The sequence below is a fragment of the Mesoplodon bidens genome, assembly GCF_964165515.1.
Source record: "Mesoplodon bidens genome assembly, chromosome: 14".
Taxonomy (NCBI): domain Eukaryota; kingdom Metazoa; phylum Chordata; class Mammalia; order Artiodactyla; family Ziphiidae; genus Mesoplodon; species Mesoplodon bidens.
Window position 1 is genome coordinate 78,062,988 of NC_138170.1, and position 25,556 is coordinate 78,088,543.

Consider the following 25,556-nt stretch of genomic DNA (forward strand, 5'->3'; position numbering starts at 1 on the left):
GAGCTGACTGTATATGTAATCTGCTTAATGCCCAAGACTTTCATTACTCAGTTGTGAAAATAATGATTTTTACTTAAGTATCCAAGCAAAGAAAAGATGTTAAGTGCTGTTCTGTTGTATTTGCATTAGTACAAGTGGAGCATACAAGTTCTAAGATATTGGCTCTTGTCCCAGTGAACAAGATATTTGTTTTTAAATAGAACAAAATGCACAATTTGTGAATAACTACCAAATCAAAGATTTCTAGTTTCTTATTAATGTTGGTCATTATGTTTTTTTTTAGACGTAACAGTATTCCACCACTTAGAGTGTATTAACATTTTGTTTAGTTAGTACTAGTTATATCACATAGCCAATAGTGTTTTCCCCAGATAAATCTAATTAGAGTTGGAAATGGTTAATATACAAGGTTCCCATTAAAAAATCATTTTCACTGTGGGAATTCTTATTATGAACATTTTAAGTGGCTACAGATTTATACAGCTGGACTAAGTAATGTTTAGAATTGAGGCATGGGCTAAGCATATAGCTATTTTGAATTTATAAATGGATTATTTAGAAATACTGAAATAAAAGCAAGCAAATGACAGTTGTATTTCAGTACCACGGACAACCCTTTCTTTTCCCCTTTACCAGTTGATGGACGTTTAAGTTGTTTGCACTCTTTAGCTATCATGAATAATGCTGCTGTGAACATTGGTATACAAGTCTTTGTATGGAAATATGTTTTGATTTCTCATGTAGGTATCTGGGAGTGGAACTGAAGGATTGTATGGTGTATATGTGTTAAATATTGGAAGAAATTGCCAAATTGTTTTCCAAAGTGGCTGCACCAGGAAGTATTAAGGTTCCAGTTTCTTCATATCCTTGCTAACATTCTTGACTGGCTTTTTGCTTAAAGCAATTCTTATAGGTGTGTGTGGTATCTCATTATCATTTTGGTATGTGTTTCCAAATAACTAATGATAATGAGCATATTTTCATGTGCTTATTGGCCATTTCTATACCTTCTTTGGTGAAATGGCTTTAAATATATTCCCCATTTTTTAACTGTGTTATTTGTCATCTCCTTACTAAGTCGTAAGAGTTTTTGCTGTTGTTTTTAAACTCTTGGATACAAGCTATTGGATGTGTGATTTGAAAATATTTTTCTCTCAGCATGTGATTTGATTTTTTACTTTAACAGTGACTTTTGACTTGCTTAACGGTGACTTTTGAAGTGCAAAAGCTTTTAATATTGCTGAAGTCCAGTTTATTAACATTTTCTTTTATTGCTTGTGCTTTTGGTGTTGTATCTAAGAAATCTGTGCCTAACTTAAGGTTGTGAAGATTTACTCCTGTGCTTTTTTCCTAAGAGTTTTATAGTTTTAGCTTTTATATTTATTGATAAATAAGTAATAATGAACCACTTTTTGTATGAGATCAAAGTATAGGCTTGAGGAATATCCACATACAGAGAGATGAATTAGAACTTTACCTCATATCATAAACAAAAATGGACTTGATAGGACCATATTTGTTTTTTCTTTTATGTGATATCTTGTTCCTTCTTAAAGGATTTTCAATCTTATATTGCACAAAGACACACATTAATATTATGAAGTTTAAAATGATTTCATCTGAAGTGGATTTTTGTTAAAATTATTGCCTTAGTAATTTTCATTTTTGCAGATGTTTTGAAATTTTGGTTTGCAAGCTTGTTTTGAGCCCTCCCATTCAGTTTAATTTTTTTTTTCTTTTTTCTTTTTTTTGGCCATGCAGCACAGCATGTGAGATCTTAGTTCCCTGACCAGAGATCGAACCCGTGTCCCCCTGCAGTGGAATCGTAGAGTCTTAACCACTGGACCGCCAGGGAAGTCCTCATTCAGTTTAATCTTTATTTTCCTAGACCCTCCTTAAGGATTCTGTAGTTTTGTGGTTTCCTCCTATCTAATCCCTTGGTGCTTCAGTCCAGAACTACATCCTAGAGTAGCTTTTCACCTGGGACTCCCTCCCCCTGTACTAGTGAGGATGTGAGAATTACAGACATGGAACCAGTGATGGTTTGGCCCAGTTCCTTTGGGCTCTGATTCTAGTTCTCTGCCTCCATCGGCCCACAGCTTCATGAAATAAATATAAATACATAACCCCAGGCAGTGAGCCAGGATGAAGTTCTCCGTCTTATAGGGAATCCTTTTAATTCCCAGTTCTTCTCTGAGAAGGAGGACCTGGCAGCCATTGCCAGCATCTGAATTTTGAGCCCCCAAATGTTGAACTCTATAAAGTTGAGTGTCTTTTGCCTCTTCTTTCTATTATTCTCAGTATTTTGGAGCATGGTGAACATATTGCAACATAATTCATGACTCCATCTTGACTGGAATGTGTAATGTTTTCTTTAATTACAAATATAGTACAGGCTTCTATTTTAACAGTCCGCTTATAGGGATTGTTAGGAATTCGGATAATATAGGAGTTCAGATAATCAATATAATCTGGCATACTTTATTTCTTGAAAGTAAAAAAAAAAGATACGTGAAACACTTATGAAAAAAATACTGACATTTGTTAATTTTTGATAAGATGTACATGAATATTTGTGGCAACTTTGGTCTTTCTGATTTTTTTAAAATATAAAATAATCAATAATACATTGATATGTAAGTTCTGTTTCTTCTCTCAGTTCTTTCTCTCTCCCCATTCTGTGTATCCCACTGCTCAGAGGTAAAGTTTAAAGTTTAAAGTTTATATGTATCTTTCCAGACTTTTTCTGAGCATAGACAGATTTTCTGTATAGCTCTCCTCTGTCTCCTGGAGGACTATTATTTTATTCTTTAAACTAAAATGGATTTGTACTGCATATATTATTTTGAAGCTTGCTTTTTTTCATATAATGATATGTGTCATGGACATCTGCCCTTATTGCATATAGACCATTTATGTCATGGTGTAACAGTGGTCACTGGATATGTATGTACCATGATTTATTTATCTTTCCCTTTGCTTTTCAACTTTTGGATTGTGCCCAGTTTTCCTCTATTTTGGACTGAACTGCGCTGAGCACTTTATGTACACATCTTTGCATATTCATGCTAGTATTGCCCTGGGATAAAATGGGAGAAATGGGCTCCTGAGAGAGACAGTTTCCTGTTTCTTGTGGTCTGTCCTCCATAACTTTGTGTAAGTGCTGATTAAAAAATTGGGCATGGAAAAAGGAAATAAAAATATACTCCATATACCTCTATTTTTCCTAACTACAGTGCTCTTAATCTGGATCCAAGAATTCTAGAAGATCCAAAAAGGGTTCAGTCCCTAAAGCCCCTGAAATAGTGTGTCAAATTTGTTGTGTTAGTATGTGTCTGTTTGTGACTTTGTGTGTTCATGTATGTACACATGCATGTGCATTCAGTTTTATGGGGAAAGCAGTTATAGCTTTCATTAGAACTGTATAGGGGGCTATGACTCCCAAAGATGAGAACGTCTAAATTGTAGCCTGGCCTGTTAATTAGCAGGTGAACTGAAGCAGAGTCAGACTTTAGAGTGATTTACAACACGGGGTATTTTTCTACTGCTTCTTCTCATAAATAGTTCCAGAAGTAGTATCACCAGTAATAAGGGTTGCATTCTTAATATTTCGAATTCAGGATGAAATTTGCTATAAGTAAGTGTTAGGTGCAGGGAAGTACTTTGGATTATTTACAGATATGTTGGAGGAGAGAGGGTAGTGGCTGAGCTCAGTTTGAGCTCTGTTTGTGATCCTTACCTAGGTTATGGGTACCACCAACTCAGTTCTCAGTTGGCAAACAGGATTCTCAGAAATTAACCCTCAAATTACCAGATACCAGAGAGAGCAGCTCCTAAATAGATTACTGTAGTAATTGATCCACAAGAATTGTTTCTGTAAGCCACGCTTGATGTATGGAACTGTCCTTGTTCTTGTGAACCTGTTTGGTTATGTTGTCTATCGTAGGACTTGAAAAATATTATTAGTGCTTAGGAAGTTAACCTTTGGGCTGTGTAACACTTGGCATTAATGAGATTTCATGTTAAATTTTATGCCGGGAGTTGTTGACTTGGTTTGGGGGATTAATCTATTTCTGCTGTTATACACTCTAAATTAATTAACAGTGTGCAACTATGAATATAAAAACTGCCAGTAGTAATCATTTCAGGAGTAAATTTTGCCTAACCTCTTTTTGCTTTCCCTATTACATGGAGTTGAAAGAAAACTGTTTTCCTCATTAATGCCTCTGGTTACACTATAATCTTGGTAGACTGCCCCCAAATTAAATGCTTCTTCTGCAGTCTAAATGAGCCTTTTATTTTACTTTCTCTTTTGTAATTCTTATAAGGGAGGAATCTCTCACAGAAAATCCTTTTATCATGTACATTTCTGTACATTGGAATTTCACTTATCTTCTGAAACAAACTTTTTAGTTTCTATGTTTAAAACTTTCTATCGAGTTAGCCAATCCACATGAACAGAGTAAATTTTAGGTTTATTTTATGAAATGGAATAATTGTTTTATAGCCTGTATTTTTTTGATATTTTTAATTGATTTGATTTTCCTCTGAACAAAGCTGTATCCTGCTTAAGCGTCATACTTCTTACCATGTTTATATTTTTAGTTCTATACTTGGATTAGTTGACAACATTCAAATCATTCAGTACGCCCTCTCAGTTAAGAAGATTCTAAAGATGAACCAGAATTGAAAATGTGTCATGAAATCTTCTTTGAATAACATTTAACTACTGTAGTCATAACATATTAGGGTTTAGAAAATGTTTCTTCAAACATTTAAATAGTACAGTAAAATCAGACTTCTTATTCATATCTACAGATACAAACAATAGATTAGGAATTTTCACATACCCTGAGCATTTAGTAATGAATAAACATGGTCTCTGCCCTTGAAAAACTACTGTCTAGGTGAGAAGACAGACAGAAAAATCATAATGTCAGTATATTATGATATGTGCATTAAAAGTATGCATATAATGCTGTGAGTGCAGAGTACACTGTCTTAACAGGATTTTACTGATGGCAAAAATGCCCATTTGCACACTCTATAGCAGTTCCACTGCTAGGTATGTACCCAGAAATGCAAACTTTCACCAAAAGATAACTACTAGCGTGTTCAGGGCAGCAGTATTGCTGTTAGGTCCAAATTAGAGAGCACCCAACCGCTCATCAATAGAAGGAAGGATAAATAAGTTCTGATTTATTCACACAAAGCAGTAGTATTACATTAGCAATGTAATAGTGTTACACTAACAATGAGTTGGACAATCTTCAACTACTCACAAGAGTATGAATGTATTTATGTTGCATGAAAGAAATCAGACACAAAAGAGTACATGATTCCATTCATATAAAGTATAAAAACAGGCAGATTTAATTTATGCTGCTGGAAGTCAGGGAAGTGTTTATCTTGGCAGTGACGGTGACTGGAAGTGAGCACAAGGCGGGGTGTATCTGGGTTACTGCTGATGTGCTGTTTCTTAGCCTCGGTGCTGGTTACATGGGTGTGTTAAAACTTATCAAGCTGTACTCTTAAATGTACGCATTTTAAAATATATCTTATACTTAAGTGAAAAGATTTTTAAAGAAAGATCCCTATGCCTGGATTAAGGACAGGAAGGGAGAAGACATGCTGGCAGTATTGTCTGTGCATCATGGGGTTGTGAATAAATATTATGTCTTTTTTCCCTATTCTTTTAAATTTTTCAAACCACCTTTATCAGATTGTGGTAGTTTTATAATGCAGAAGAATAAATTAACTTAAATAAATATGCTTGCTTGTGTGTAACATATTGCCAGTGGGTGAAACCCCTGCAGAGAGCAAGTGGACCACACGTCTGGAGAGCCAGACCTGGTTGAGAAGAGAGGAGACACCACCGGCCAGTTGTCTATGGGTGGCATATTCAACTTGATTGGTCTGCAGTTTACTTTCGTCTCAGATGGTATTCCAGTACCCACTCAGCAGTGCTATTGTAAGTTTAGGAATGACCATTGAAGCACCTTGCACAGTACCTGGTGCATGGTTAACATTTGATAAACGGTAGCCATTATGATTCTTATATGTTATAAACAAGTGTCTTAGACGGTACTCTCGGTAAATCATGTGTCTAGATCTCCCTTATTACTTTTTGTGAACCTGGTCCTATGTTCCTCGACAACTTGCATTGCTCATTTTTACCTTTGTTGCATCTAACCCTGTTTAACAGATCGTTTTCTTCCCCTATGTTTTTTTTTTTTTTTTTTTTTTCTTGCAGCCTTTCACTAAGACCCAGCTTGACGACCATCTGCTTTCTTTTTTAGATGGTTGGATTCAGAATCCTTGAATTTCTCTGCTTATCTGACTTACCTCAGGCTCTTTTCACCTTTAGAAGAAATAGAAATAAAAACATTTAAACTTAATATATGCATTCAGATGCAAATATACCTTATGGAAACTTGATCTATTTCCAGCATCACTGCCTTAATTCTTGGACTAACGCATCAGTCCCCTAACTGGATTCCTGTTCCTGGAATAGTATTTCTAAAACACAAATCTAATTGCGTTATTCCCTTTGTTTAAAGCCTTTCAGCGGTGTCCCATCTGTCCAGGTGATGATGGAGGTACTTCGGTGTGGTCAGTAGGTCTCCCGCTGGTCTGGCCTCCGCCTGCCTTTCATCCTCGTATGCCCTTCGTCTTTGTGTGCCCTTTTCTACACCTTCATTGAATCAACTTAAATTTCCTTCCGTTTGCCCTGCTGTTTCATGCCTTTTGTTTACATAAGTCTACCTGAAATCATCACCATTTCTTCTTTGGAAGCCTTAAATTCTTTCCTGCTGAAATATTGCTTTCTCTGTGCAGCTTTCTGTGATTGTGCCTCTAGGCAGAGGACATATGACCTCTCTTTATGCTCCCATAGTACTTTATGTGTACCTCTGTTATAGAAGCTGATATTATTCTTCAGTGGTTTGTCTATATCTCTGCCTCTCCTTCTAGTTTCTGAGCTCCTTGAGGGCAGAGACTCTGCCTTTCTTGTTTTTGTCACCTTATTGCCTAGTATGATATAGTATAACATCAAATCGGAGTCACTCGGTGAGTATTTGCCGAGTAGGTGAATGAATTCTGATCAGTTTGTTTTTTTCCCAGGTGTAGCTTTCTAAGTAGTTAAAAAAATATTAATTGAGGTGCTTACTATATTTTACATATATTAACATATATGCACACATGTTTGTATTTGTGTCTCTCTGTGTATATATATGCATGTATAGAGAGGGAAGGGGAGAGAGAGAATGTCTAGTTACTGCAGATTCCTTCCGAGACTTATTTCTGGCAAAGAACTATTTTGGGCAGTGTTGTTCAGAGAGGGACATACATATACAGTACTAGTTCTACTCAGTGCAGAGTTTTACTGGGGGCAGAAGCTTAGAAGCAGAATGAAGCAGAACGTACAGGAATCCAAAGCTTTCAGTAGCCCAGATGAACCTGGAGGGTGACATGCACACTGACGAGCTGTCCAGCGGAAAGAGGCCCTGCCGCCACGACGCAGGACGGGAGTTGGAGGCACCACCTACACCGCCGTGTAACAGCGGAAGCTCCTTGGCTGGGGGTGTGACCGTGTTAGAAAAGAGGCGCCTCCGGAGTGCAGGAGCTGGAATCAGCTTGCTTTTCTTCTGTTAAGTCAGACGTGATGAGCCAGCTGTCTGTGCTACTAAAGTGGAGAAGAAATGAACCTCTCGCCATCTTCTCAAATAGTAAAGAAGGAAAGACTTATAGTAATGCTGCCATTAAAACAACTATTTTTGTTTTTTGAGTTCCCTTGCAGTTTTTATGCCCAGCATACACATAAGGCATTTCGTAAAGCCCTGGCACATAGCAAGCTTTCAAGGCGTGGCAGCTGTCGTTAAGGTTGCTCTTGCAGGGAGAATTATGTTTTTTCCTATGTCGGTCTTTCTACCCTGTCTTTTCGGTAGTGTTGATAATAAGCTTCAGTCTTTCATTCGGTCTCCCAAACCCCATCCCCCAACCCCCCACGCACGCAGAGGAGAGGGCCCTTAACCTTCCTAATTGCTGACATGGAGAGAAAGAACTGAGAATGTAAGGCGTAGCCTCCCTGGGTTCCCTCTTGGTTTTGCCTATCAATAGAAAGGGTGCATTCTGCTCTAGTTTTGGTTCCTTCAAGTTAAACACATGAGGGCTCTTTTATTTACTTGTTTATTTAGGCACTAAGTCTTTACAGTCCAGTGTGTTGTACGTTAACAGCACATCTCAGTTTGGAGTAGCTGCATTTCCAGTGTGCAGTTGCCCTGTGTAGCTGCCAGCTGCTGGGTTGGACAGCACAGGTTCAGGGCAGTTCTGGAAGTTTGTTTGGCCCAATTTTCTACTCCTGGGCTGCTATGATTATTTTGCTTAGATGTGTCTGCTCTGTAGACTCAGCTCCTCCTTGGAAAAGTTACTCCAGGATGTAGACTCGCAGGAGGATGTTAACCTCGTTATGACTGGAGATTTAAGCCATGTTCTCCACCCCAGAATAAAGGTGATGCTGCTTATCTTTCTGATTCCTGCCTGTATTTTTAAATTTTTTTTAATTAATCATGATTCAGTTGTAGGTAACAGAAAACATTCTAACTGTTATAAACAGAAGAGGACTTTTTTTTTTTTAATGAGAATTGGAGTCTTACAAAATCTTTCAAAGGACTGGAGGAGCAGGCTTTGGTGTGTTTTTAAGAGTAACTACTGGAAAAATCTTGAGGAGCTTGCCAGCTGCGGGAGCCAATATCTGCCATAAAAAGTTGGGAAATCGGAAAGCCACTCCTTATCAGCTGGCTCCAGTGCTACACTGACTCTGCAGAGATACAAGCCAGCAAAATGGTAGTCCATACTGTCCTTTACCACCGTGAAACTAGGGTCTGGGCACTGCTGGTACTTCTATAACCACTACTGCAAAAAAGCAACTAGGATGACCAGAAAAGAAAAAAAAAAAAAAAGGAGAAAAGTTAGGTATACTGCTTGCCAGTAGAAAAGCACAGTAATATCAAAAGTATGGTCTCTAGTTTCACCTCGCAAATTTTATGCAGTGGGTGCACCTGTTTGAGGAAAACTAGGTCATGTGTGGAGTGTCAGCCATAAGGAGTCTGGGAAACGTAGCCTTCAGCTTTTCAACTTCTAGCAACACAGTCTGTAAGGCGTCCGGAACAGAGTCAGGTGAAAAAGCTTCAGTATCTGCCACAAAATCTGAATTCCAGGAGAAGTGCTGTTTTTTATTTGCACCTGAACTCCAAACAGTTATTTTTAGCATGGTTGCCCTTATATACAATCAGTTTAACATGATTTTTTCTTTTTTAACATATCATTCTTTTCTCTATGTTGTTTTCATAATTAAATTATAATTTATAATGCATTGAGTTGATGGTTTATACCTTTCCCAAAGTCCAGAAAGCCCATAGGAAACAGAGGTTTAAAAAAATATTTTTAATTGAGATACACTCGACATACATTATTGTGTAAGTTTAAGGTGTGTAATATATTGATTTGATATATTAATATTGCAGTATAGTTGCCACTGTAGCATTAGCTGACACCTCTCTGTTGCATCACATAATTATCATTTCTTCTAGTGCTGGGACACAAATTCTTTTTCATGTTAAAAAATTAGAAAATCTTTTGAGAAAACTTAACCAACAGCAAAGTAGGTAAATTGTAAGTATTGGTTAATACAGCTTAAATACACTAGCAGTAAGAATAAAATTCAAATGCTTTTCTAGAAATTATTAAGTACCCTAACATGATGTAGTCATTTTCTTTTACTGCTATAATATATTACTATAATTTAGCAGCTTTAAAACAATGCAAATTGATTTCCTATAATTCCCATAGGACAGAAACCTGGCAGGCTTGGGTGGGTTTCTGCTTAGAGTCTCAGCCAAAATCAAGGTGCCGGCAGGGCTGTGTTGTTTTCTGGAGGCTCTAGAGGAGAATTTGTTTCCATGCTCATTCATGTTGTTGACAGAATTTAATTCCTTGTGTTTGTAAGGCTGAGGTCCTCATTGCCTTGCTGGCTGTTACCTGAAGTTTCTTCTCAGCTTCTAGATGCTTCTCGCATTCTTTAGCTTATGGCCCCCTCGCTCCATCTTCAACGCCAGCAATGACGGGTTGAATCCCCTCATGCTTCACATCTCTCCTGCCTCTTCCCCCGTGGCATCTCTGTGACCCTAGCTAGGAAAGGTTCTCTGCCTTAAGGGCTCACGTGATTAGGTTAGTTCCACTCAGATAATTCAAGATTGTCTCTTCACCTCAAGGCCTGTGTTCTTAATCATATCTGCAAAGGCCCTTTGCCATGTAATGTAATATACTTGCAGGTTCCAGGGATTAGGATATAGACATATTTGGGGGGGCCATTATTCTACCAGCCAGATATGGCAACTGTCAGGTTGGTCTAAAATGGTGAATTTGTCCTAAGTGTTTGTTGTGTGATGATGTCTTGGTAATTATTGAGTGATTACATGATTTATCATTTTTTATTACTTAAATAACATTAAGGAATGATGTGATATAGACCTAAATAGCCAAATTAAGCTATTCTATTATTGACAAGAAAGCTATTTAAATTGTAAGACTAGACCTTAATTTTTCTTTCCTTTAACTGGGATATGATAGAAAAAATAAGTAGAGAGCTTCCCTGGTGGCACAGTGGTTGAGAGTCCTCCTGCCAATGCAGGGGACACGGGTTCGTGCCCCGGTCCGGGAGGATCCCACGTGCCGCAGAGCGGCTAGGCCCGTGAGCCATGGCCGCTGAGCCTGCGCGTCCGGAGCCTGTGCTCCGCAAGGGGAGAGGCCACAGCAGTGAGAGGCCCGCGTACTGCAAAAAAAAAAAAAAAAAAAAAAAAAAAAAAAAATAAGTAGAAATAGACAGATACTAAACCCAAAACTTGGCTTTTGTAGAACAAATTTATCTTTCTTTGATGAAAAGCGGATGTAGTTGCTGTCATTTCTGTTTAAACAAATGTTAATGTATTGGCATTTTTCTCCACATGGAATCTCTTGGGTTAGTAAATGGAGAGTTCGAATTTTAGCTGATTGCTTCAAGATTGGCAGGAGGTTCCACATTATAAACCTTTTAAATACTAATAATCATCCACTTGTTTACATGATAAACAACATGCCTTTCAACATTTAAAGGTGGATCATCTGAATCTTCTACGTTTGTCTGGGTCACAGTAGCATTGTTCAAATGAATATTTCTTAATTAATCTAAATAATAAATATTTTAAAATGTCTTGTCAAAGAAACAAACATGAGTATCGCATTGGAGGATATTATATTGGTAAAAAAATGATGAACCCATTATTTGCCTTATAAATATTTCTTTGACTAATGCACTAAGATGTATTTTCCTGTACCGAATTTTCTTTTGTAAATGATTCGAGGAGGTACAATATGCTAATAGTGCTTTGTTTCACATTTTTTTGTTACTGGCAAAAATGGATTTTCAGATCTATTTGTCTTCATGTCTGATAATTTTAAGTAGTCACATTATCACTCTCTGCTCTGTTCTTGTGACTTCCCACGTTTTTGCTCTTGTGCCATTTTCTTTTTATTAACATAGGATGAAGTAAGTGTCCCAGGCAGCAACTCAGCCGACCTGTTCCACTGGACCACTGCGACCACCATGAAAGTCCTTTCCAACACCACGACCACCACCAGGGCTGTGCTGCAGGCCGTCAGCGATGGGCAGTGGTGGAAGAAGTCATTGACTTACCTTCGACCCCTGCAAGTAAGCAATGCATCTTGCTTTTTTGATTCAGTTGGTGTGGTTTATATCAGTTCATCAGCATGCTCTTCAGTTGGTTTCACTGTTGTTACAGCTTTATCTTCTTTGGATTATTAAAATAATCTCTTAAGAAATCTAGGCCTCGCATCAGATAGGGAAGGAGTAATTGATTTTATGGAATGTAATATACTACCATACAATACTTGCAAAAGACACCAATACGGATTTAAGTACGGTTTGGTTTATATGTCAGAATTGAAGTTTACTGGGATGAAAAGGAAAATGATGTTTATCAAGGCTCTCTCTCTTTTGCTATGTTTCTGTAGGCCAGTAGTGGAAGAGAAGTGCTAGGAGCCAGCCTGGGGGCTTAGTTCTCTCGAGCTGCTGTAACAAAAATATCGTAGACTGGGTGGTTTAAGCAGCAGACAGTTATTTCTCACAGTTCTGGAAACTGGGGAGTCCAAGATCAAGGTGCTGGCAGGTTTAGTGTTTGAGGCAGGCCTGCTTCCTGGTTCATAGACCACCATCTATTTGCTGTGTCCTCACACGGCAAAAGGGGTGAGGGACTTCTCTGGAGTCTCTTTTATAAGGGCAGTAATCTCATTCCCAAGGGTTCTGCCATCATAACCGAATCACCTACCAAAGGCCCCACCTCTTAATACTATTACACTGGGGTTAGGATTTCAACATATGAATTTGGGGCGGGGGACACAACCATTCAGTCTTTAGTAGGGCCTTTAGGTAAGGAGAATGGTTTAACCGATTCTTTCACGTATTCTGCAAGTAGAGGTCAAGACAAGCAGTAGAACAATTGAATTTGCTTTCTGTGACATCTTAACCCACTGTGTCCCTGCTGTCTTCTCTGCATTCTCACACTACCATCCATCCTTTAATCTCACACTGGGAAACTAAGAGGAAAAAGAAACATGTGCCTTTTTATAAATGTACCCTGAACATTTGAATATCTTATTTATTAATTCATTCTGCAAATACTTACAGGCATTTTCCATGTGTCAGATAATGTGCTCATCACTGGGAAAAGAGTGGGGAAATCCTTCAGTCTAATTCCCTTCTCTTGTGTAACCTGTATCCCAGTGGAGGAGACAAAGAAACCAACAGATAACAGTATTTGTATAATAATGAAATGGCAGGTGGTAATGAGTGCTATGAAGGTAACGCTAAGCAAGGTAAGGGACTAGTGAGTGACGCCCGGGGGAGCGAAGTTCTGATTAGGGAAGTTAGTTTCTCAGAAGAGGCATCACTCTGAGCAGAAAGCTGCTTGCGCCAAGTAGGGCAAGTACATTTTGAAGGAATGTGCTTGACATCTTCGCAGGACAGAAAGGAGGCCAAAGTAAGCGGGAGCAGAGTGATGAGTGGGAAGAATGGTAGGAGCTGAGATCAGAGAGGCGGTGGAGAGGCCCACCATGTAAAGCCTTCCATAGACTGTGATAAGGACCACACGTTTTATTCTCAGCAACACGGAGAGCTGTTGGAAAATGCAGACAATGCAGTTGTGTGATCCAACTTTACTTTTCATAAGTTTATTTAACTTCTGTGTAGAGAGCCGTCAGTAGTGAGTCAAGAGTGAAGCAAAAAGATGGATCTCTCTTCCAGGACTCCAGGTGAGAGATGGTGGTGGTTTGGATTAGGGTAGCCATGAAGGAAGTGGGAAGTGTTTGGTTTAGGGATGTATTTTGTGGACCTGATGATGGCCTGAATGTGGGATATGCAGGAAAGAGAGCTAAGGTTGATCGCCCAGAAGAAACCACTTACTGACATGCAGTGGGCTTGACTTTGGGTTAAGTCTGTGCGTCTCTCATCATTTCATGTATCACACTGGATTATGGTTAGGGTTACTTTTCTGTCTCATCTGTTGGGGTGTTTTGAGGGTTTATGTCTTAGATAAGTGTTTAATACTGTGCCTAATATATAGTTTCTATTAAGTGTCAGTTGTAACTTTTAACGTCATTTGCAGCAGGAGCTTGATTGTTTCCTGAGGCTATGCTTGGCCTAAAGTAAGTGCTCAATAAACTTTGGAGGAATGGGTGAATATCTTCTACTTGGCTTTTCCAATAACGGGCTCTTTACAATCTATTTGAGGAGAGCAAAACATAAGGACAGTTAACCCTGGTAGGGATACTATAATACTGCTAATGAGGAATACTGATGACCAGTCTTATGAAGGCATCTGTGTGGGTTGTAGTTGTGGAGGAGGTGGCAGTGATGTAGGGAGCCCGGTCGTACCTTGTCTCCATCTGGTGCGGGTTCAGCAGGTGCAGTCTGAGGTGGGCCTGGAAGGAGAGGTGGGCAGTCAGCATGGACCATTGCCCTCATAATGGAAGAAAGGCATAGTGGCCGGTAGGATGCATAAAGCAGATGGTTTAGTTGGTGTGGAGAGTTAGTCTTTAAAGCTAATTAACATTTAATAAATTTGAATGTTATTCTATGCAGTTGAGATTGAATACTGTTGACTGCATTATTCAGAGCTACTAAAGGATTTTGGAGCAAGGGAACAGTATGCACAGAATGATGTTTTGGAAAGGTTATTCTGACTGTTGTATAGAATGCTGGCCATGTGTGTAACACCGATTGCCTCAGTGTTTCTGATTCAGTGATATCAAAGTGACCAGGAAAATCAAAGGGCCCTTCAGGGTAAGGTTGAAGTGCTGCACTTAGAATGTGGTGATTATTCTCACATTCTCTGCTGGGTATCGGTGTCACTCTGACACTCTCTCTTTGGATCACACAATGCACATTGATGAGTTTCTCCTGAAAGCCATTTGTTCTGTCTTCCTTCCTTTCCTCCTCCACCTCCCCTCCCGGGTCTCTTTCTTTTTTTTTGCGGTACATGGGCCTCTCACTGTTGTGGCCTCTCCCGTTGCGGAGTACAGGCTCCGGACGCACAGGCCCAGCAGCCATGGCTCACGGACCTAGCCGCTCTGTGGCATGTGGTATCTTCCCAGACCTGGGCACGAACCCATGTCCCCTGCATTGGCAGGCGGATTCTCAACCACTGTGCCACCAGGGAAGCCCCCAGGTCTCTTTCTTTTTATCCAGTGTTCTTCACTTTGTTCTGTTTAGGGACAAGAATTTGGTGGTGCTTATCGAATTGGAAGCAGAGCCAATGAAGGCCTAGAAAAACAAGGCTGTCATCCTTTTTACGAATCTGTCATCTCCAATCCCTTTGTTGTAGAGGTAAGGTACAGTGTGCCTAAGAACACGGATTTAACTGTCATGGTGTTGTGGGCATTTTACAATGAACAAAACTGACAGTTTTCCTGAAAATGTACCTCTTTTGCTTTGTTCTTACTCATGTTGTTCATTGGTTTTATGTGATTTGTTTCATGTACATTACAACATGTTATGAGACTAAAATCTATTTATAATTTTACATAAAATGATGTGCTTCAGTAAGTGAGAAGCTATAATTCAAGTTACCAGAAGATAAAATTCCTATCATTATGTTTTCTAAGAATATCTTTATAGAGAAAAAGACACCCTACCAAATGGTGTAACTGCTTGTTTTGTCTAGTCTGAAGTGACCTATGACACCTATCAGCATGTCCCGGTAGAAAGCTTTGCAGAAGTATTGCTGAGAACTGGGAAACTGGCAGAGACTAAAACTGAAGGAGAAGAAGTATTTCCAACAACAGAAGGTATGAAAGAAGGTTCTAGTTCCCTGACAGTGTGTAACTTATATTAGGAGAATAATAGATGAGACTGTATAAGTGAATGAGAGTTGGGAAATACAATAATATTTTCAGTAATTTTGAATGGCTTAACTTGACATCATCCTTTATACATCTATTTATTCATTGATTTAAATCATTTATGGAGTATCTACTCTTTTCTGGATACTTACTACTTGAGGATTTAAAAGGTATATAAGATATAATTCCTATCTTTAGGTTGCTAATTATGTAAAGTGATTCTTATAGTGAATGATATAAAGTGCTCAATAAATATTTCCTTCTTTCCTGATTTTATGGATTAATTAAGAACATTTAAGTGCTTATTTCATGGAATGTAGATGTATATTTCATCTTAAGACTTTTCTGCATGGTGACATATCTTTCCATGTGAAATTTTTTGAAAAGAATGAAATGTATGCAAGTTTACCAAAGACAACTTGCCATTTATACTTTCTTCCTCTTTAGCCTCCGTCTTTTCAAGGTTCCAGGGTAATTGTCTTGACTTTTTTTGTTTTTTTTTTTCAATTTTCCCTCTCTCTCTGCTCTACCATCCTTAATGGGTACCTCAGGATTTAAAGGCTACTGGGGCTCCAGCTATCTTGTCTGTATTCCAGGCATCAGTAAGGAGGAAAGGCGGGGGTGGGAAAAACAGTTTTCTTGGCAGTCCTGTCCAGGACTTCCACTTACCTATTACTGGCTACATCTAACTGCCAGTGAGCCTGGACGATGCTGTCTCTTAATGGAGCACATTGCTGTGTGGAATAAAACTTGGGGAAATGTGTGTGGGGAATAGAACTGCCATGTTCCCAGAAACCTGATGCTATAACTTATTTTTATTATTTTATTTTATTTATTTATTTGTTTGTTTGTTTGTTTGTTTATTTTGCGGTACACGGGCCTCTCACTGTTGTGGCCTCTCCCATTGCGGAGCACAGGCTCCGGACGCGCAGACTCAGTGGCCATGGCTCACGGGCCCAGCCGCTCCGCGGCATGTGGGATCTTCCCAGACCGGGACACGAACCCGTGTCCCCTGCATCGGCAGGTGGACTCTCAACCACTGCGCCACCAGGGAAGCCCCTATAACTTATTTTTAGATCATTCTTTCAATCAATATTTATATGCAGTTGGGAAGAGAGGAAGCACATACCATTTCCCTGTCCACTGTGCAGAGCCCTTGAATACTGGAGGTTTTTACAGAGCATACCATTTTTCTTCAGTTCTGAGATGCATGTGATCATCTATAGTTTTTCTATCTCTTATCATTTCTGAAATCAGGATACAAGTCACAGCTGATGAGTATGTTTATGTTTCTTTTTTTTCTCCAAAAAGCTATTATTAAATTCATGACATCTTACAAATGATATTGAACATATATGAAGAGTATAGTTGCATTGCTGTTTCCCCTTTTAATTATTATTTATTACTTCTTTTCTTTAAAAAAAATTGTCTCTAGTTATTCGTGGGTTAAATTATTGATTATTTATTGATTATTGGGATAGCTTACACAGATAAAATCTAAGACCCTAAGAAATTACTGGGTTAGACAAGGAAGTATCATCTGTTAAAGGATTGAAATAATAACTGTAATTTGGAAACATTGACTCACGTAATATCTTAATTTAGGATTTAGCTTATGACATATATGTGTGAATTTGCATACCTCTCGTACAGAAGGTATGCCTTAGAAAAAGGCAAAAGAATGGAATCACATGCTAAAGGTTTGAAAGATGGCTGCATCCTTAAGTAGGCCCTCTCACACGGATTTCTCAGTTTACTAAGGCTTCTGCTATTTTCCCGACCTGTTTTTGGAGAGAGGTGGAGAATAGTTGAGCATGAGGCCCTGGTGGGGCACAGATTTCTGGGTTAGTCTGTCTCCCTTTTTCCTAGGGTTCTTACAGTACTTGATCATCTCTGCTGTAGTTGGTAACTGAATGATGAGGTGTCAAAATGATCTCGAAACATGAAGCAGATAGAGATTTTCCGGAGGAGCTGTGTGGATTGGGGGTAACACACTTAATGATGAATCGGGGATCCCCTCCAGTTCCCTTTCTCACCATGTGTACGTTACTCATTGAAGCAGTGGTCCTTGAGCCACCTGTGTGCCAGTTACTGTCCTTGTACTTGGAATACAAAGTTGAAGAAGACACTCTGTTTATCTTCAGTGGGCTTGCAGTCGAGTGAGGAGACCAATTTATGTGTAAGCGCTAAGACAGGCAAACACAAGAGGCATTGGGATGACAGACGTGTGACGGCTGAGTGAAGAGGGCGTGTGAAGAGGCTTCCCGGAGCGGGTGGTATTTGACCTGAGTTTTGAAGGATGAATAAGAGTATAGCACATGAAAAAGGGGGGAATTTGAGAGGGAGATGTGTTAGGGGAGGGAGAAGGGGGACATTTTAGGTAGAGGGAAGAAGATGCACAGAAGCAAAGAAGATAGACATCATGATTTTTCAGGGATTTGTGTGTTACTCTAATACCCGGAGAGGAGAGACAGTGTGGACAACCAGTGAAGACATGAGGCAGCAGTTGGCTGGGAGGAACGCGGGTGCTGAGGTAAACATTGTAAATGAACCTGCTACTGAGTGCTATGGGGGCTTCAAGCAGAAGACTATTATTCAGTTTCCTTATCTGTACAATGGGCACAACGGCCTGTATGTTCCACCTCCGGATTGCTGCTCTTTAGTGAGGATGATGGGGCCCCGTCTGCGCACCTTTTCCTAAAGGCTAGTCCTGCCCTGCACTGACTTCCCTGCCATTGATCATCTCGTACTTTAGTCCATCCAACTGTGATTTCACCTTGTTTTCAAGGCCTGCTGCCATAGCTCTCCGTCCTGGTTGCACATTTGAATCACTTAGGGTATTTCTAAGAAATACTGAAGCCTGGTATCCAATGTAGACCATTTATTTCAGAATCCCTGAAGTGGGGTCCAAACACATCAGATATCTTTTACAGTTCCTCAGGCGATTCCGTTGTGAAACCATGGTTAAGATCCTTTGGATGTTTCACGTAAGATAATAGATGCTTTCCAACCGTCATATGTCTGTTCTTCAAACTCTGACACACTTGCTTCTTGGCAGCCTGGAGAAAGCCACCTGTATCTTTTATGTCTGTGTCTTGTCTTTTCAGCTTAAGGGTCGTATCCTGAGTGCTATATCTATTTCTGACACTTTTACCAGGGTTTTCTATATGATAGGTGCAAAATCAGTGTCTCTTCACAGTGATGAGAGTAGGTACAGTACGTGCATGACAGTTATTGGGACAGGAATTGAGACTATGCTTTTGGTGAATCTGAATCCAAGTTCCCAGAGACGTGTGTTCTATTCTTAGTACTGTACTGTCTATGAGATTTTAGTGGGATTTTAGGGATTTTCTTTCTGCCCCAGTGTTTCTTCAAATTGTCCTTTTTTTTTTTTTTTTTTTTTTTTTTTTTTTTTTTGTGATACGCGGGCCTCTCACTGTTGTGGCCTCTCCCGTTGTGGAGCACAGGCTCCAGACGTGCAGGCCCAACGGCCATGGCTCACGGGCCCAGCCGCTCCGCGGCATGTGGGATCTTCCTGGACCGGGGCACGAACCCGTGTCCCCTGCATCGGCAGGCGGACTCTCAACCACTGTGCCACCAAGGAAGCCCCAAATTGTCCTTTTTGACAGATTTTAATATCCCATCATGGGAAAGAACCCAAGTCCATTAAAATGTTAAAAAAAATTTTTTTTTCTAATATTGTTGAGTTGAATAGAAAAAACATTTCAGAGTACCTACTGTGTATATTAAGAATGGAACTTTTAAAATATAGAGGTGATTTTAATATAAATCATCCCTTTAATTTACATTTGGGTTTATGAATTTATGAAGCATTTTCATAAATATCACATTTGATATCTCTTTTTTTTTGCAGGTAAACAGGCGACTTTATTATAAAGTAGGTACAAATAAAATGTGATCTTATAGGTCTGATACATTAGAATACTAGATGTTTCATTTTTTTAAAAAGTACATTTAGATATTTATTCCTAACCCTTGAAATTTATAATAAGTCAGTCAACAGACTATGGCCATACCCTTCCCTGCATGCCTTTTGTTGCACCTGTTAAATGGCATTCTGAGTTGAATGAACCTGACATGTGTGGTGTATCTCTTTTTATTCCCTTCCAATTTTATTGAAATATAATTGACATATATAGCACTGTGTGAATTGAAGGTGTACCGTGTAATGATCTGACTTATATACGTCATGACATGATTATCAAAATAAGTTTAGTGAACACTCATCATCTCATATAGATAGGAAATAAAGGAAAAATTAAAAAAATTTTTTTCCTTGTGATGAGAACTCTTAGGATTTGCCCTCTTAACAACTTTCCTATGTAATACACAGCAGTGTTGATTATATTAATCATGTTGTACATTGCATTCCTAGTACTTATTTATAAGGGGAAGTTTGTACTGCTTTTTAACTAGTTTCATCTAACTCTCTGTCCCGCTACCCCCTGCCTCTGGTAACCACAAATCTGATCTCTGTTTCAATGAGTTTTTGCTTGTGTTTGAAGTGTAATTGACCTACAACACCGTCAGTTCCCGGTATACAGCATAGTGATTTGATACTCCGGTATATTACAAAATGTTCACCATGTTTGATTTCTCTTGAGAACGCTAATATATTTGAGACAGATGTCTCCGGCTATTTTATAATATCAAATATTGGTCAGAAAGCAGATTTGATGAATGATATAGCTTAAATGACCCAAATTAAAAATCGTAAAAATGTGACTCCTGACTTTGGTTCAGAAGTAGGTCACGGTACAAATTAAACTTCCCAACATGAGCTGACTTTTCAGAATTTTTTAATAAAGTTGATGAAAAGGTTTTTATGGAGACTAGCTGAAGAAAACTGACCATTATTTATTTAGCTAAATGAATGATTTAATGGCTAATGATTTCCAAATCAATAATATAGGCAGCCTTCCTCTGTGAATTTAGTTCTAGAATTAAATGTATCATAGAGTGCTTTCCAGAGGCACTTCCTTTGCAGAGAATTAGTGCTTGGAGGCTTAGATGTAGATTTCATCTGATTTTGGCTGTATAAGTTGTTTAGAAAATGCATTGTATTCAAGGTTAGAGAATAAGCACTGCAAATTAAATTCATACACACTGCTAAATGTAGGGCAGGCCTTTTTGGGGGGGAAAAAAAAACTTAAATGGTAATGTAAAATCACTGTGACCCAGTCTGTGGCCAGCCTGCCATCTGGTGGATCCCAGTGAAACCCCGTGGGATCTGGTCTACTTCAGATCCTCATTGATAATTTTGTCCTGCGTCACATCAGATGGCTCACAGATTCAAACTCTGAGAAGCTTCCCGTATGTGGGGGCTTGATTTCCCATTTGTAAGAATAATTGAGCCTCAGTGAGGGCTGCTGGGAAAGTTTGGGTGGTGTGAAGTGTGGGCAGTTATCGTGTCTCTCCCCACTCCCCTCCCCACTGGTCCCTCCACCATCAGTTTCCTTCAACAATTCAGTTATTAGTCAGGAGGGGTCCTGGGTTGTAGGGATTGATGAGCTGTGATCTGGCTATGGAGGAAAAAGATGTCACAAGACGACTTCAACAGTTGTGTTAAGGATTAGGGAAGAGATATGTTCCCTTCCCTTTCAACCTGGGGACATAGGGGACTGTGGTATACCTGATGCCAGTGATTGTGGTCTTTCTAGTCTTGGAGCAGTGGGGAGGTCATGGGCTTTGTGTGGCCGGAAACTCAGCTGCCTTAGTGCTGGAGATGAGGCATGTGTATACTTGTCTACAAGGATCTTTCAGGAAACCCCATTTGGGAAAAAAAATAACTGATGGGGATCTTGAGCATTTGGCAGTGTTTTCAGAGAGGATTTTTTTCTCTTTTCTTCCCCAAATATTTTATTAAGGAAATTTTCAAATGCACAGAAAAGTTGAGAAAATTCTACAGTGAACTCCCATATACTTCTCCACCTAGATTCTACAGCAAACATTTTACTATACTTGCTCTAGTCCATCCACCAAATCCAGCTTCTTTGCTGACACGTTTCAAAGTTGTCGGCATCATTACACTTCACCCCTTGACACTGCACTGTGCATATCTTTAACTAGAGTCAGTATTTCTTACTTTTTTGTGAGATAACATCTACAAACAATGAAATACAAAAATCTTAAGTGTAGACGTAAAGTTGGTGAGTTTTGACAAGTGCAGCACCTGTGTAACCCTGACTCCTCTCAAGATACGGAACATTTCTATCCCTCCAGAAAGTTGATGCCTCTTTCCTGAAAACACCCACCCCACACTCCCAGTCAGGTGACAAATGTTTGGATTTTCCCCTGCTGTAGATTAGTTTTGACTGTTCTAGAATTCATTCAGTGGAATCATACAGGATGTATTCTTCTGTGTAAAACTTGAGATTTATCTGCATCTATCAGTAGGTTTTTCTTTTTCTTTCTTCTCTTTTTTTGTTTTTGTTTTTTACAAAGTTTTTTTTTAAATTAATTTATTTAATTTATTTATTTTTGGCTGTGTTGGGTCTTTGTTGTTATGCGAGAGCTTTCTCTAATTGCGGCGAGCGGGGGCTACTCTTCGTTGCGGTGCGCAGGCTTCTCATTGCGGTGGCTTCTCTTGTTGTGGAGCATGGGCTCTAGGTGTGTGGGCTTCAGTAGCTGTGGCTCATGGGCTCAGTAGTTGTGGCTCGTGGGCTCCAGAGCGAAGGCTCAGTAGTTGTGGCACACGGGCTTAGTTGCTCCGCGGCATGTGGGATCTTCCCAGACCAGGGCTCGAACCCATGTCCGCTGCATTGGCAGGTGGATTCTTAACCACTGCGCCACCAAGGAAGCCCTCTTTTTCTGTTTTTTTAACGACTGAGAAGTATTCCATTGTATGAATATACCACAGTTTACCCATTCTTCTGTTAAGGGACATGAAGGCTTTTTCCAGTTGATGGTTATTGTGAAAAAGCTGCTGTGAACTCTTGTACAGTGTTTTTGTGGACCTGTGTTTTTACTTCTCTGGGATAACTATCTAGGGGTAGAATTGCTGGGCCAAAGAGTATGGATTTGTTTAGTTTTATAAGAAACTATCAGACCTCTCTTACTTGTCAGCTTCTGTGGTTTTTCTGGGCTCTGGTTCTTTAAGACTTCAGGTACTCTATCTGAATTTTACCTGCCTGGCAAGGAACAGACAGGAGCTTGCCTTCAGGATAGAAGCTGTAACGATGGGAAATCACCAGTGCCATTTCATTTTTCCACATGGCATCTACCCTCCAGTTTCTGTCTGCTTTCAGTGCCTCTCCAGTGCCTTCCGATACTTGGCTTTTGTGCTTTATCCAGAGTTTATAGTCTTCATCTGCACAAGGACTGTACCAGTAACAGAACCCAATCACAGAAGAATTTAAATAGAATTTATTATTCTGGATTTCGCTGGAGTTCATCCTATGACAGTAGGGCAAAAGTCTGAGTCATAGTTCCCCAGAGAGGGGAAATAGGCCAAGTGCCTTTCTCTTAGGATTAATCCTGAGGAGTCGATTCATATGAGTGAAGGCTTACCCCGTGGAGTGGATTTTGGACTTACCCCAACCTTAAGGGATCTTCATCTTGTGTAGTTAAAATAGATGTCAAGAAGCCTCTTGAGAAATGGGCCAAATGGACATTCACGTGGGTGAGTTGTGCCAGCTAAATAGCAGTCCTGGTCGAGTTGCTGCAATGAGGACTTGGCTTAAAGTGAGAATTTGAAAAACACGTGGCAATTTGGCAACAGCTATGAAAATTACGGCTGCGGGTATTGTTTAACCTAATAATTCTGCTTCTAGGAATTTATCCTATGAATTCACACACATGAAAAATATGGCATATGTTCATTGCTTGCAATAGCATAATATTGTCAACAGCCTGATACATATTGACAAGAAGAGATAACTTATTTGGTATCTCTTGTTTCCTGTCTGTATTAGTCAGCTTGGGCTGCCATAACAAAATACCATAGACCAAGTGGCTTAAACAACAGAAATTTAGTCTCACAGTTTGGAGACTGGAAATCAGGGTGCCAACATTTTTGGGTTCTGCTAGTGATCTCTTCCTGGCTAGCACATGGCTGTCTTCTCACTGTGTCTTTACATCAGGACAGTGGGGGGGGGGTGGGAGGGAGGGAGGGGGGAGAGAGAGCAGAGTGTTTACAAGTAAACTCTGATGTCTCCTCTTATAAGGGCACTAACCCCATCATGAGGATCCCACTCCTTGTGACCTCATCTAACCCCAATTACTTCCCAAAGGCCCCATCTCCAAATACCCTCATGCTGAGGGCTGGGGCTTCAACATATAAATTTGGGGGAATCACAAACATTTGGTTCATAACACTGTCTTTACAGATTAACTGCCTTTCTGAGTTTAGGTGATTTACATAGCTTTCCAAGCCTATGTAAAAACACGTTAATACTATATTCTTTGCAGAGCTTTTTTTGGCACTTAGAGCTAATTTATACAAAGCATCTATCTCATATCTGGCTCATCAAAGCAGATTTTTTTTTAAATAGGTATTTTCATTTTGTGATTATTATTATTATTGTTATATAGAGGAATGGCATGAGCACTTTCTTTATAGAGAGTTTGCATTATAGGTCATTTGAATGTCAGATTAATTTGGCTGGGGTATAGGGTAGAGATAATATCAGTTAAAACCATAAGTTACGGCTGGCCCATATTTATGAAGGCCTTGAGTGCTAAATAAGAAATCTAGCTTTCCTTCTTTAGGGAATGGGAAACCACTGAAGGTAGGAGTGTGTGTGTGTGTGTGTTTTCAGCTAGAGAGAGACATGATTACACAGTACTTAATGAACATTCCTATAAAATTAGTATGAAACTACTATTTTAAGGATGGATCGGAAGGAGAAAGACTGAAAGCATCAGGTAGAGTTGGGGGTTATTGAAAGAGTCCAGGTTTTGAACACTGACAATCTAAACTAGAGTTTGTGGCAGTGAAAATAGAAAGTATGTGTGAAAGAGTTCTTTAGAAATAATTCAACAGGATTTGATGACTACCTGAATGTTGGGAGTGGAGAAGAGAGTAAAGTCCAAGATGACTCTGGGGTTTTATGTTTGTCTCACTGGGAGAATAGTGTACTGTTTTTAGAAATATGAAAGATACTGGGTACAGGACAATTAATTGGAAAAACTTGAGCAGTAAGTCAGTGGTGGGTCTTAGCTTTGATCCCGTAACTTTCTGGTTCTGAAGATGGTTTCCCTCCTGCTGTATCATTCTGCCTGATTTTGTAGGCCAGGGATTCATTGTACATTTATAGATGTTTTAGTTGTTCTTCTGAAAACCAGAGTCTGGTTTTATTCAGGTGTGGGCAGACACCCAGACATGAAAATGATTGTCATGAAGGAAGAAGTTTATACTCACCAATCCCTAGAAACGGAAGACACAGCAAGCCACCTGGGCCACATGGGGAGGTACTCAGGTCACCTGGAGGCAGAAGGTATGAGGGCAGAGTATGGGTTTTCGTGGGAAGGAACAGGAGAGGTGTGGTAGGCACACTTGAGCAGGCTTACGATGGAGAGTTTGAATAACCTGGTGGACTCTGGGCTATGGGATGGTCTCTGGCTGACCGGCGCCTGGCCCTGAGGTGATCAGGGCGAGGTAGTATTGCCTCTGTAGTGTAAAAGCCAGAGAGACAGGGGGTGGTTCAGAGAATTGGCTCTGAACTGTTTGGTTTGTAGATCAAAGGCGTGCTCAACAGGAAACCATCTGCTCTACCTGCCAATTGACTAGCTAGCCCTGGGAGGGCAGTCTCACCAGGATCGTCAAGACCCCCCCAGTGTCAAAGCATTATAAAATGCAGAAAAGTTTGAAATGATGAACACATTTGTATATATGAAATAAAACCCATGTGGATATTATTCACTTGGAGCAAATATTTGCATTACAAACTGATTATTTTCACTGCTTGGTGAAAATTAACAGTGATGATTCTTTGGACTCCTCTGAGGGTGATTTTTGTCATTACTTTTAGCTCGTGGAAATTAACTATTTCTTTTCTCTTTTGCCTGCTGAAAGCTTTATATTCAGTGATATATGTTCAAGAAATGCTAGTGACCATCTTGTGAGTTGTATCTGTGAAATA

At 39.6% G+C, this 25,556-nt stretch overlaps 1 protein-coding gene across 2 annotated transcripts in view; it reads left to right on the plus strand.

Annotated features, from left to right (window-relative positions):
• Nucleotides 1-25,556, plus strand: part of NBAS (NBAS subunit of NRZ tethering complex) — a 342,685-nt gene that overhangs the window by 190,221 nt on the left and 126,908 nt on the right. For both annotated transcript variants that reach the window (XM_081254071.1, XM_081254070.1), the window contains 3 exons: nucleotides 11,579-11,746; nucleotides 14,825-14,938; nucleotides 15,276-15,399. In XM_081254071.1, the coding sequence (XP_081110197.1) occupies nucleotides 11,579-11,746; nucleotides 14,825-14,938; nucleotides 15,276-15,399 (406 nt within the window). The remainder of the gene's footprint in view (nucleotides 1-11,578; nucleotides 11,747-14,824; nucleotides 14,939-15,275; nucleotides 15,400-25,556) is intronic.